Genomic DNA, 13968 nt, shown 5'->3' with positions numbered 1-13968 from the left:
CTTGTAGACAGCAAACAGACTTTAGGACCGTCAGAACATGAGTTACTCATTGCAGAACTTTCAGCCTCTGAGCTGCTCTTGTAGCCTTTTTTGGGCCTTTTTTAATTTCAAAAATATACTTTATTCATTAAAAATTATTTATATACAGTGACTAGAGCAGTTCAGTTGGAGTTTGTCACGTTTTCCAACAAACAAACCAACGACATTTCTTACTTAGGAGAAAGTGAAGGCAGCAGATGCTGAAGATCAGAGTCAAGTGTGTAGTGTTGGAAAAGCACAGCAGGTCAGGTAGCATTCGAGGAGCAGGAGAATTGATGTTTCGGGCATAAGCCCTTCATCAACATTTCTAACTTAGGCAAGACTATATTATATGTATTTGAGGCACCTGGGGGGTCCAATAACTAAACAGACCCTCATTGTACTTTGACAGAAAGACCTTAAATGGTGATCTTTCCCCGCTGCGCCTTGGCAGCAGCTGCCCCAAGCTTTAGAGTATCCCTCAGCATATAGTTCTGGACCTTGGAAAGTGCCAGTCTGCAACACTTGATTGAGGTCAACTCCTCGCTCTGGGAGACTAAAACATTTCAGGCAGTCCAGAGAGTGACATGCACTGAGTTGATGGTCCTCCAGGCACCGTCGATGTTTGTCTCGGTGTGCGTCCTGGGGAACAGACCAGAGAGCACAGAGTCCTGTGTCACAGAGCTGCTCAGCATGAATCTCGATAAAAACCACTGCATCTCTCTCCAGACTTCCTTTGCAAAGACACATTTCGGAAGGAGATGTGTGACTGTCTCAATCCCCTCTACAGCCACTTCGAGGATAATTTGAGCCAGTTGTAACCCCCACAGGATGGTGTTGTTGTTTTTGAGGGATTCAGCAATGGTAATGCCTTTAATGTCAAGAGTAGATGGTGAGATTCCCTCTTGTTATGAATGGTCATTATCTAGTATGTGCATGGACTTGCTTGTCTATGTTATATTAATGTCCTCTGGTTTTGTTCTTCACTGTGAAAAGTGTGGTAACTTCACCCCACTCCAGTATCTATTATCTTTTCATAACATACTAACCAGGGCTATGCATATTATTCCAAGTAAGTTCCAACCAAACTTCAATGCAAATCTAATACAGCATCTCTACTTTTCAATTCCTTTAGAAGAAACCCCTGTTGATCTAGAAATGAAACATGCTGACTGTTACCTTTTCCTCTTACTTGTATTGTATACAGTACATTGCAGAAACAGAAGAGACTATTAAGATGTCCAGAAATGAAGAGCGATTGAATCTGTTTTCCCTTGACCCTGATATACCAGTAAGTAATTAATATTTTCAGTGCTGCTGTTTGGCCTCCATTCACAATGTAATTGATTTGCAACTCTGGAAATTATGCTGCAAATCTGACTGTCAATCTCAGTTTCCCAAGCCAAGGGGTGACCACGCAACTTGTTTGTAAGCTTCTACTGTGTTTCTGTTGAATTAGTCAGTCAGGTACTGCAATTAATTTTGTTAAAATGCAATTAATTGGTAGATAAGGCACTTTGAATTCCAAACTTGTCCATCACATTTTCCAATGTATTATGATTCTAGTTTCTGGCCACAACTACAAGAGGGGACAGTCTAACCCAGATAAATCTTAAGGGCACTTAATTCAACAGTGGCAGGACTGAGACATTGGAACTTATTTATTTTCTGCCATGATCCTTAACAGGGTGTAGGAAACAAAATCAATGTAGAGTGAAGAACAATTTAAAAAGTTCATGTAACATACCAAAACTAAAGGACTAGATTAACCATATTAATCATTTTGAATAAACTGTAACATTCTTTCCCATTCCAGTTAAGAATGCTTGTTTATAAATTAAATGTTCTTGTAATATGTTGGGCAATAATGCGAGGAAAATGTATTCACAATGTCATTGCAGTTCATACATTAACATTTATTAAATATTAATGCTTTGTTTTAATTAATAGTTGTTTTAACACTGAACATGATGATGAGAACTACATCAGGTTCAATATGTAAACCATCCAGTTTATATGTTTTAAAATGTAGAAATAGTTCCAAATTGCTATTCTGCGATGTGCATCAGGTTAAGGCATGGTCACTTGTGGTTTGGTGTTTTTTGCAATGGAGTAGTTTTCTGAGGCTGCTATCGAGGCTGAAGCAGGAGATTTAGTCACTTTGGATGAAGTCTCTAGCATAAACTGATGTTTTCAGGAGAAAATTAAGTAGAAACTGTGAGCATGCTATTTTACTTTGAACTTCCAAATGAACTTCCAAACTTCATGGGCATAAAAATTCTGAACTCTCTTTCTTTCCCCTCAATTACTGTTTGACCCTATTTTCTTGTCCATCATTTGATTATCCTTGCTCATTTGCTAATTGCATCTTTTCTTTGCTAACTTTTGTTCTTTGTGTATGTATCAATTATATTGAAGTACCCTCGTCTCTTTCTGTTTCTCTCACTTTCGGGGTGCTCAAGTTTCCTTCTTTAATTCAGGTTGTACTTAATTGTTTCTTTAATCATGTTCTGACCACTTCCTCTCAATATTTGCATCGACTACCAACAGGAAACCAAGACCAGATGCTCTATACATTTGCAACAATGTGTCACCATTGTCTATGGTCCACTTCAACCTCTACTGTGCTGCTTAATTGTTTCATGTACATGCGAAATACATAATACACAAAAACATAAAGTACATAAAATACTAGTTTTACTGTTAAGACCAACTTTTAACAATCTCATTTTAAAATCTAACATCCTTCTTTCTTTTATGTTCTTGTCTGTCTCATTTATTGTGTCCAACAATGTGAAGGAGCTGAATTAGTATTGCTAATGATATTATTAATTAAATATGTTATTTGGACTTGCTTTATGGTAACAGATTGGTAACATTATCCCCCTTTACAAGGAACAAATTTCAGTGAGTTTTTATTCTCATTGGAGTGCAGGGTTGCACATTTTTCTGAACACTAATAAATATAATTGAAAGTTGTCTCTTAATGTCTGAGCAACATGATTTAACCTCAGCCTCAGGAGAGCACTATCTACTGCCGAGAATGAATTTCCTTTTAGCACTCTGATCCTATAACCTGTGTGTGTGAGATGTAAAATTATGAATTTTATGAAATTGCAAAGAGTACGTAAAAAGGCTGATCTGTCTAACTTGTGCATTCTGCCATTTACGCTACGTGCGTGTTACTTTCCATCCTTACTCATCAAATCCCATCAGCATATCCTGAATTCCTTTCCCCCTCATGCCCATTTCGTTTCTCCTTTTAATGCATCGATACCATTTGTCTTAACCACAGCGTGTTGATAAATTTCACATTCTTGTTGCATGTGAGATAAAGAAATTTCTCATGAATTCTCTCCAGAATTTAGCAGTGCCCATTTAGGAATGATGATCCCTTGTTATGATTTCTTACACAAATGGAAACTTTATCTGTTGATTTGTCTCTTTATACACATCTCAAAGACCTCTATCAGGTTAAAATTGGCAATTTGCTTTCTTGAAAAATAGCCACCTTTCTGTTCAGCCTTTCTTGATAAGTATGTGCCTTGGGTTGGGTATTGTTCTTGTGAACCTTTTTCTTACCTTCACCAATTCTTCTAAACCCTGTTTATTTTAGGAAGACCAGAACTTTGTACAGTCCTCCAATGTGGTTTAACACATATTTTACACCATTTCAGTGCTTTTCAATTTTAGTCCTGTCGAAATTAACCCGCACTCTGATCACTTTGCTGTTTAATGCCTAGTAAACTCCTATTATCTGTGAAGTTTGTGAATTCCTTATTCTTCCTACCAAAATATATAACTTTGCTCTCATCCATATTAAAATTCGCACTTCAATCATATACCAATTCTGCAAGTTTAGCCACATTTTCTTATCTTTTGTTGCAGTCTCTTTCATTATTTACCATGCCCCATATTTGCTATTGCCTGCAAGTTTTGAAGTTGTACTTCTGATTTCCAGATCAGAATTGTTCATGTAAAATATGTATGACAGTAATTAAAGCACCATTCTTTGGGGAACACCATTCCTATCTTTTGCTAGTCAGAGTAGCTATCCAAAAACAAATAAGAACTGCAAACAGAGGAAGTCTGAAATAAAATCTGAAAATGTTCAGGGGGCCAGGCAGCATCTTTGGAGAGAAATAGAATTATAGCATTGAATTTTATGTAGACTGTCACATTGGATACCTTAGAGACAGAACCCACAGTTATGGAAGAAGTCTGACATTAATCTCCAAGCAGCAGGATATTCTTCCAGTTAAGTCAGAGAACAGAAGAGGATTTCTGCTTTGCAGCGGTAAGTATGGTGCTGGAAAAGCACAGCAGGTCAGGCAGCATCCGACGAGCAGGAGAGTCGACGTTTTGGGTGTAAGCCCTTCAAAATGAGCCAATTGAATCCAGGTCAATGATGACCCTTCATCAGATAACTGCTCATCATCTATCTGAAATGTCAGGCTGAATATTCCCATTTTTTAGGCCAATGGTTATTTCACAGAATTTCATAAAAGGTATCCCGTCGTGTTCCATGCTGACCTTTCTCATGACGCTAGCTTCATTAGTTATGCATCCGGGCTCCATCCTGCCCTTCTCCTTCAATCACATGGAAGCTGAGGCAGAATTTCTTGCACTGTTTATGCCATGGGCACTATATGTTGAGTGCCGCTGTGCACCACTTCAAATGCTGCAAGCCAGGAGCTGCCCAACATAGTCTGCCCCTCCCTCATCTTTGCGAACGAACCATTGCAGAAATGAAAAGAGGCAGTCCACTTCAAGAAAGGGACCTGGATGAGCTAGTGGGCAGTGAGGTAAAGAGATTCATAGATTCATACAGTGCAGGAAAGGCCCTTCAGCCCATCGGGTCTGCACCAACACAACTCCAACTAAAGGTGCCCTAATCTCAATTTCCTGCACTTGTCCCATATCCTTGAATGTTATGCTACTTGAAGTGCTCATCCAAATATGTTTTGAAGGTTGTAAGGTTTTCAGCCTCCACTACCTTCCCATGTAGTGCATTCCAGCTTCCCACCACCTTTGGATGAAAGGGCTATTTCTCAAATCCCCTCAATCTCCTGCCCCTTACTCTAAAACTATGCCCCATCATGGTTGACCCTTCAACCAAGGGAAACATCTGCTTTATATTCACCCCATCCATACCCCACATAATCTTACATATCTCAATTACATCCCCCTTCAGTCTTCTCTGCTCTAGAGAAAACAATCCATGCCTATCTAGTCTCTCCTTATAGCTCAATTTCTCCATCATAGGCAATATCCTGGTGAATGAATCTCCTCTGTACCCCCTCCTGTGCTCTCACATCCTTCCTGCAATGAGGTGACCAGAACTGTACACAGTACTCGAGCTGTGGCCTGACCAAAGCTCTGTACAATTCCAACATCACCTCCTGACTCTTATACTCGATGCCATGATTGATGAAAGCAATCACATGCTCTGCCAACTTTAGGGATCTGTGAGTAGTTACCCTAAGATTCCTCTGTTCCTCTCAGCTACCCAGTGTCCTACCATTCATTAAATACTCCTTTATGTTGTTTCGTCTATGAAAGTGCACCACCTCTCACTTATCAGAGTTAAATACAATCTGCTACTGGTCTGCCCATCTGACCAACCTATCCTTACCTTCTTAAAATCTACAACCATCTTCTTTGCTATTTACCACTCTACCAACCTTGGTGTCTTCTACAAATTTGCTTAACATTCCCTTCACATTTCCATCTATATCCTTTATGTTTATAACAAACACAATAAGGGACCCAGTATTGATTCTTGTGGTACACAACTGGACACTGTCCTCAGTCACTTGAACAGCCTTCTCCCTCTACCATTTGTGTCCCATTACGAAGACAGTTTCTGATTCAATCACAAAGTTTCCCTGAATTCCATGTGCTTTAACCTTCTCAATCAGTTTCTCATGCAGGAACTTGTCAAAAGCTTTGCTGAAATCCATATAAGCTACATCAACTGAACTTCCCTCATTCATGCATTTGATTATATTTTCAAAAAAATTCTAACAAATTTGTTAGGTATGACATCCTTCTGACAAAACCAAGTTGACTATCCTTAATACCTTTCCAAGTGGGTATTAATTCTTTTTCTTCAAAATATTCTCCAATAGTTTCCATACTATTGACATAAGACTCACCGGTCTGTAATTTTCTGGTTCATCTCTACCACCCTTCTTGAAAATTGGAACCACATTAGCTGTCCTCCAGTCCTCTGGCACATCCCCTGTGATCAGAGAGGAATTAAAAATGTATGTCAGAATCCCTGCAATTTCCTGTCTCACCTCCCATAGCAGCCTGGGATGCAACTTATCCAGGCCAGAGGATTTATCTGTTTTTAAGCCCAACAGAGCCTCCAAAAACTCCCCATTTCCTATGTCAAACTGTGCAAATTCCTCATAGTCCCTTTTCCTGAATTCTGTACCCATCTACGTTCTCCTTTCTCAGAGTGAAGACCGAAGAGAAGTATTCATTCAACACTCTTAAAATATTCACAAGCAGGTTACCTCCTTGGTCCCTGATGGGCCCTGCTCTTTCCCTGGTTAACCTGTTACTTTTAATGTATTTATAAAATATCTTAGGATTCTCCCTAATCCTGTTGCAAGTGTTTTGTCATGTCCCCTTTTTAATCTTCTAATTGATTTCTTAAGTTTCCTCCTGTGCTTCCTGCATTCCTCTAGGGCCGCAGCTGAATTGCTCCCTTTGGATTTAATAAAAGCCCTACTCTTCTTCCTTATCTAGTCCTGAATTTTCCTAGACATCCAGGGTTCTCTGAATTATTGCTCCTGTATTTCCCTCGAAAGGATTTATTTTGCATCTGTACTCAGCTCCCTTTTGAATGCTCCCCCCAATGTTCTGCTGTAGACTGACCCGCAAGGAGCTGTTCCCACATATTATGGCTTGAATCCTGCTTCATTGTAATCTGCCTCCCCTCCCCTCCCTCCCTCCCCCCAGTCCAAAGCCATCTTTTGCAGGCTACCTTTTTCCTTGTCCTGATCAAATTTGAACTGTTCAGTGTGATGGTTGCTATCGCTAAAATGCTCGCCCACTGCAACATCGAACTCATGTCCAGCTTCTTTCCCCAGAACCAAATCCAGCACAGTGCTGTCCCTTTTGGGCCTTCTACATATTGATACAAAAAACTCCCTTGGATACATATCAAGAAATCTGCCCCCTCTTAACCGTTAACACTATTACAATGAGATAGTGAGGATTACAGATGCTGGAGAGTGTGGCGCTAGACAAACACAGAAGGTTAGACTGCATCTGAGGAGTAAAAGAGTTGAGGATATGGGCATAACCCTTCATCAGTCTTGATGACGGGTTACGCCCGAAACGTTGATTCTCTTGCTTCTCAAATGATGCCTGCTCTGCTGTGCCTTTCTCAGTGCCACATTTTATTGATACTAACACTATAACTATCCCAAATATGTTGATAAAGTTGGAATTCCCTGCATATAATTACCCAGTTCTTACTGTTACACACCTCAGAGAGTCATAGGGTCAGAGAGATGTACAGCATGGAAACAGACCTTTCGGTCCAACCCGTCCATGCCGACCAGATATCCCAACCCAATCTAGTCCCACCTGACAGCACCCGGCCTATATCCCTCCAAACCCTTCCTATTCATATACCCATCTAGATGCCTTTTAAATGTTGCAATTGTACTAGCCCCCACCACTTCCTCTGGCAGCTCATTCCATACATGTACCACCTTCTGTGTAAAAAAGTTGCCCCTTAGGTCTCTTTTATATTTTTCCCCTCTCACCCTAAACCTTGATTAGATTACTTAGCGTGGAAACAGGCCCTTCGGCCCAACAAGTCCACACCAGCCCTCCAAAGAGCAACCCGCCCAGACCAATTCCCCTACATTTACCCCTTCATCTGACACTATGGGTAATTTAGCATGGCCAATTCACCTAACCTGCACATCTTTGGACTGTGAGAGGAAACCGGAGCACCTGGAGGAAACGCACACAGACATGGGGAGAATGTGCAAACTCCACACAGACAGTTGCCCAAGGCGGGAATTGAACCCAGGTCTCCAGTGCTGTGAGGCAGCAGTGCTAACCACTGTACCACCGTGCCACCCCATTGTCCGCTGGTTCTAGACTCTCCCACCCCAAGGATAAGATTTTGTCTATTTATCCTCTCTATGCCCCTCATGATTTCATAAACCTCTATAAGGTCACCCCTCAGCCTCCAACACTCCAGGGAAACAGCCCAGCCTATTCAACTTCTCCCTATAGCTCAAATCCTCCAACCCTGGCAACATCCTTGTAAATCTTTTCTGAACCCTTTCAAGTTTCACAACATCTTTCCAATAGGAAGGAGACCAGAATTGCACGCAATATTCCAACAGTGGCCTAACCAATGTCCAGTACAGCTGCAACATGACCTCCCAACTCCTGTACTCAATACTCTGACTCAATAAAGGAAAGCATACCAAACACATTCTTCACTATCTTATCTACCTGCGACTCCACTTTCAAGGAGCTATGAACCTGCACTCCAAGGTCTCTTTGTTCAGCCACATTCCTCAGGACCTTACCATTAAGTGTATAAGTGCTGCTAAGATTTGCTTTCCCAAAATGCAGCACCTCACATTTATCTAAATTAAACTCCATGTGCCATATCTTAGCCCATTGGCCCATCTGATCAAGATGCCGTTATAACCTAAGGTAACCTCCTTTGCTATCCACTGCACCTGCAATTTTGGCATCATCTGCAAACTTACTAACTATACCTCTGTGAACTGTCTTCATATTTTCTCCTGTATTTCCCCCTGACCCTTTGGGGCTCGTCATACACGCCCAGTGAAGTGGCTGCTCCCTTGACATTCCTAAGTTCTACCGACAAAGGCTTGTTTGAGGTCCCTGCCAAGATATCGTTATTGTAGTAATTAACTCCTTAATTAATAGTGCTACATCACCACTCTTTTTACACCCTGCTGTAAGTTGCCTAAAGATCCTATACCCCAGAATGTTAAGTTGCCATACCAGCCCTTCCCTCCACCATGTTTATATGATGGCAACAATATCGTATTTCCATGTGCCAATCCACACCATTAATTCATCACTCTTACCTTATTGAGAGGAACCTTGATTATCCGAAGGACACGGATGGGCATCGTTTCGGTCGGTTTCTCGAATTCTGGATAATCAAATGCCAGATAACATTGTTTTGCGATCTTGCTGGATAATCTGATATTCGGATAATCTGTACGCTCCTCCAATTAAAATAAAGACCATCCTGCCTTGTCTTACTCTCTTGACACTCAACATAGCTGAATTCACTGTGACTTGCTTCCTTTGCAGTAGCGCGATGTGTCTCTGTTTCAGTGATATTCTGTGTCCCCTCCCTCTGCCAGAGTAGTTAAGATCCTCCCAACAAGGAAACCTACCTGCAAGTGAGTCTTCTTTCTAGTGGGCCATCAAAGATGGTCACAGCACAAGAGAAATGCTCAGCAATGGCACAATAAGGCTAATGATCTTCTGCATTCTATTAAGGTGAGTGCTGACACCTTCTTGTCTGCCTCCTCACACTCACTCTAACTCTGTCTCTGCTCAATAACCTCACCAAGGCTGATTATCTGTAACTCTCAACATTGCATCTCCAGTCAATGGCTCTCGCCCACCTCACTTCCTCGCCCACTGCGCTTCCTACTCACATACCAGGGATACCTCACCACCTCGGCTGCTCCTGCACCACCATTAACAGTACTTCCATTCATGTCATCTAACTCAAACACCATTATTAAAGATAGGTGCTGCTGGAGAAGCTGAAAGGTCTGAAGATGGATAAATCACCTGGACTGAATGGACTAAAACCCAGGTTTCTGAAGGAGATAGCTAAGGATATTGTAGAGGCATTGATGATGATCAGGGAGGATCCCAGAGGACTGGAAAAATGGCTAATGTAACACTGCCATTTAGGATGAGAGGATGGTAGAAGCAGGAAATTATCGACCGGTTAGCGTGATCTTGGTCACTGGTTAGATTTTAGAGTCAGTTATTAAGGATGAGATTGAGGAGTACTTGGAAGTGCCTGGTAAAATAAGGCTGAGTCAGTATGACTTCTGCTTGGGTTAAGTTACGCCTAATAAATATGTTAGAATTCTTTGAGGAGGTAACAAGCAAGTTAGACAAAGGAGAGCCAGTGGATGTGATCTGTTTGGATTTCCAGAAGGCCTTTGACAAGGTATTGAACAGGAGGCTACTAAATAAGATGAAGGCACATGGTGTTAGGGCAAGGTGTTGGCATGATAGAAGATTTACTGACTCGCAAAAAGTAGAGAGTGAGGATAAACGGGTCTTTTTCAGGAAGGCAGCCAGTGACTAGTGGAGTTTCACAGGGATCAGTGTTGGGACCACAGCTATTCATGATATACGTTAATGAACTAGATGAAGGGAGCGAGGGCATTGTTGCTAAGTTTGCATGTGACACTAAGATAAGTGGATGGACAGGTAGTTTGAGGATGTGGGGAGGCTGCAGAAAGACTTCAACAGTCTAGGAGAGTGGGCAAAGAAGTGGCAGATGGAATACAATGTGGGAAAGTGTGAGTTTATGCACTTGGATAGGAAGAATAGAGACATAGACTAGTTTCAAAATGGAGAAAGATTTCAGAAATCTGAACTATAAAGGGACTTGGGAATCCTAGTTCAGGATTCTCTTCAGGCTAACATGCACATTCACTTGGCAGTTAGAAAGCAAATGCAATGTTAGGATTCATTTCAAGAGGGCTAGAATCCAAAAGCAGAGATGTACTACTGAGGCTGTATAAGGCTCTGGTCAGAGCGCATTTGGAATATTACGAGCAGTTTTAGGCTCATAATAGGATGTGTTGCTTTTGGAGGGGATCCAGAGGACATTTACAAGAATGATCCTGGGGATGAAAAGATGTTGTAGGGGCATTGATGATGATCAGGGAGGATCCCAGAGGACTGGAAAAATGGCTAATGTAACACTGCCGTTTAGGATGAGCATTTGAGGACTCTGGGTCTGTGCTCAATGAAGTTTTGAAGGATGGTGAAGCGGGGTGTGGTACCTCATTGTAACTTGCACAACACTGGGAGGCCTAGATAGAGTGGACATGGAGAAGGTTTTTCCACTAGTTGAGATTATGACCCACAGGCACAGCCTCAGAGTAAAGGGATGACCCTTTAGAACTGAGATGCAGAGGAATTTCTTCAGCCAGAAAGTGGTGAATCTCAATGCCACAAAAATCTGTGTAGGCCCAAGTTATTGTGTATATTTAAGACAGAAATAAATAGATTCTTGATTTGTAAGGGGATCAAGGGGTTACAGGGAGAAGGCAGGAGAATGGGATTGAGACATATAACAACCATGATCAAATTGTGGAATAGATTTAATGGGTTGAATAACTTAATTCTGTTCCTATATCTTATAGTCTTATGGCACCATCTGGTTTCTCACTAGTGCATTGGAGAATCACAAGTTGTCTACAAATGATTAGCTAATAATGAGATGCAAATACATGGAAATAAGATGCTTGCTTCTTCATATCAAGATTCTCATCAAACCATTTAAACTTTAAGAGGAATGCTGAAGCTTTTTTCTTGATGTTGAAAATCAGATTATTTTCTTTCATGTGATAGTTTTGCAAATTTCTTGCCATTTACTCAACCACTCAATGGCTGGGAAAATTCTGCCCATCAACTCTGTCTCTCCAAAGCTGCGTCTTAACCTGCTGAGTATTTTTGGCATTTTCTGTGTATTTGGTGATTTGTAACTGTACTCTCTGTTACAGTTCTTTGGCTAACTTGCCATCTATCATTTTCTGACTGTCTGTGTTTTGATCTTAGTCAAGAGTCTTGTTAAGATAGCATATCAAAAACCTTTTAAAAATCCAAATATTGGCTGCTGCTTATTCAAATGATTGTATATAATTAGTCAACCGTGTCCTCTTTTTAAAATTTGTACAGATGACCTTTTAATAAATATTTTTTCAATGTATTTTCAATTCTAACTTTAAGCAATTATTTCTTTATATTCTCCACTACTGATGTGTACATAATATCGTGGCTTTGGCATCTCTATCTTCTTTGAATGTGTGAAAATGCAATCCAGCTGAAACAGGAATTCCAACCTGTCTACACTTGATTGGTTTACCAATTACCTATAACCCCTTTTAACTTAAATGTCTTTACATATATCTTTCATTACTCTCAGTGTTCAAAGTTGTGTCCATGTTATTAGTCTCCTTGAAAAATAATGATGCAACATAATTATTCCTTTTGTTTCTCATTGCACTGGATGTTATCGAGTTACTGGTGGCTATATTAAATGTGATGATTTAATTTCATATTGGATCGTTGCCTTCAAAACAGATATCAGTCTATGATGAATTTGAATTTGAACTATTGAACTGAAAGGAGAATATATAAACTCTCTGCTTTTAGCTTTCCTTTACTCATCTAAATGAATTATTTAAAGAGTAGTTGTTTGGTAGCACTTTAGTACAATAACAGTATAATTTCTGCAAGTATGTCACTTCAAACACAGGTTCTTTCACTCTTTAAGAAGACAATCTCTGCATACTGTTGACACGCTGTCTCATTTTACAGGTCCTCAAAACACAGAAATCAGACATTTCACTGAATGAATTGCAAATTAAACCATCAGATCAGAAGCTGGGAAAGCGAATTATGGTTGTATGCAGATCTCTTGCCTTAAATCTTCAGGCTTGTGTCAATGACATTGAAGGTGGTCAGCCAACCAATGTAAGCATCTATTCCAATTTTAATGATCATTTTGTTGTACAGAACTTGATCATTGGACACAGATAAAATAACATGATATACTTGTAAATGTTTTATTATATATATTTACTATATTTTAAATATATTTTACATATTTTTTTCAGTAAAACATTACTGAATTCAACTAATTATCCAATTAACTTTCTGTCATTCAAAAGGCAGTTTTTATCCTAAATTTCTGTTTCTTTTAAAATATATTCTGTACCATGTAGTCACACAACACCAGGTTACAGTCCAAGAGGTTTGTTTGAAATCACAAGCTTTTGGAGTGCATCTCTTTTGTCAGGTGAAGTGGACTATAATCTGTTGGTCTATAACCTGGTGTCATGTGACTTCTGATCTTGTCCAGTGTTGAGAATGTGTTGCTGGAAAAGCACAGTAGGTCAGGCAGCATCCGATTCCACCCAGTCCAACACTGGCACCTCCACATCACTGTGTCACGTAAGTACATTTGCACAAATCATATTCTAGCAGATATTTCCAGGTAGAAAGTTTTAATTCTGTAAAACCTGTTCTGAAAAATATCTTAAACATTTGTTAGTGTTTTATCTCCTCCGATGATTGACTAGATAAGTATGTTATATAAATCTTGCTGAGCCATTCTCCGATTCAGTTCTTGATCTTTGTAGAGGCACTTCACTGGTTGGACAGCTGGATCGAGGGTGGCACGGTGCTCAGTGACTACCACTGCTACCTCACAGCGCCAGGGACCCGAGTTTGTGTGCAGTCTGCATGTTCTCGCCTATGTATCTATAGGTTTCTGCTGGGTGCTGCAGTTTCCTCCCACATCCCAACGATGTGTAGGTTAAGGGAATTGGCCATGCTACTTTGTTTTTGTTGTGTGGGATGTGAGCATCACTGGCTGGGCCAGCATTTATTGCCGGTCCCTAGTTGCCCTTGAGAAAGTGCTAGTAAGCTGTCTTCTTGAAATGCTGCCGTCCACCTGCTATGGGTTGATCCACAATGCCATTAGGGAGGAAATTCCGGGATGTTGATCCAGCGACAGTGAAGGAATGGTGATATATTTACAAGTCAGGATGGGGAGTGGTTTGGAGAGCAACTTGAAGGTAGTGGTGTTTTCTTGTCCTTCTAGATGGAAGTGGTCGTGGATTTGGAAGGTGCTCCCTGAGGATCTTTGGTGAATTTTGG

The 13968-nt window shown here is 40.5% G+C and overlaps 1 protein-coding gene across 9 annotated transcripts in view; it reads left to right on the top strand.

Annotated features, from left to right (window-relative positions):
• Window positions 1-13968, top strand: part of dock10 (dedicator of cytokinesis 10) — a 333676-nt gene that overhangs the window by 205050 nt on the left and 114658 nt on the right. For all 9 annotated transcript variants that reach the window (XM_043702107.1, XM_043702105.1, XM_043702109.1 and 6 more), the window contains 2 exons: window positions 1226-1309; window positions 12625-12780. In XM_043702107.1, coding sequence (XP_043558042.1) covers window positions 1226-1309; window positions 12625-12780 — 240 coding nt within the window. The remainder of the gene's footprint in view (window positions 1-1225; window positions 1310-12624; window positions 12781-13968) is intronic.

The sequence above is a fragment of the Chiloscyllium plagiosum genome, chromosome 13 (genome assembly GCF_004010195.1).
Source record: "Chiloscyllium plagiosum isolate BGI_BamShark_2017 chromosome 13, ASM401019v2, whole genome shotgun sequence".
In the NCBI taxonomy this organism is placed as follows: Eukaryota; Metazoa; Chordata; class Chondrichthyes; order Orectolobiformes; family Hemiscylliidae; genus Chiloscyllium; species Chiloscyllium plagiosum.
Note: the sequence above shows the minus strand (reverse complement) of the source record. Positions and strands in the feature narration are given on the sequence as shown.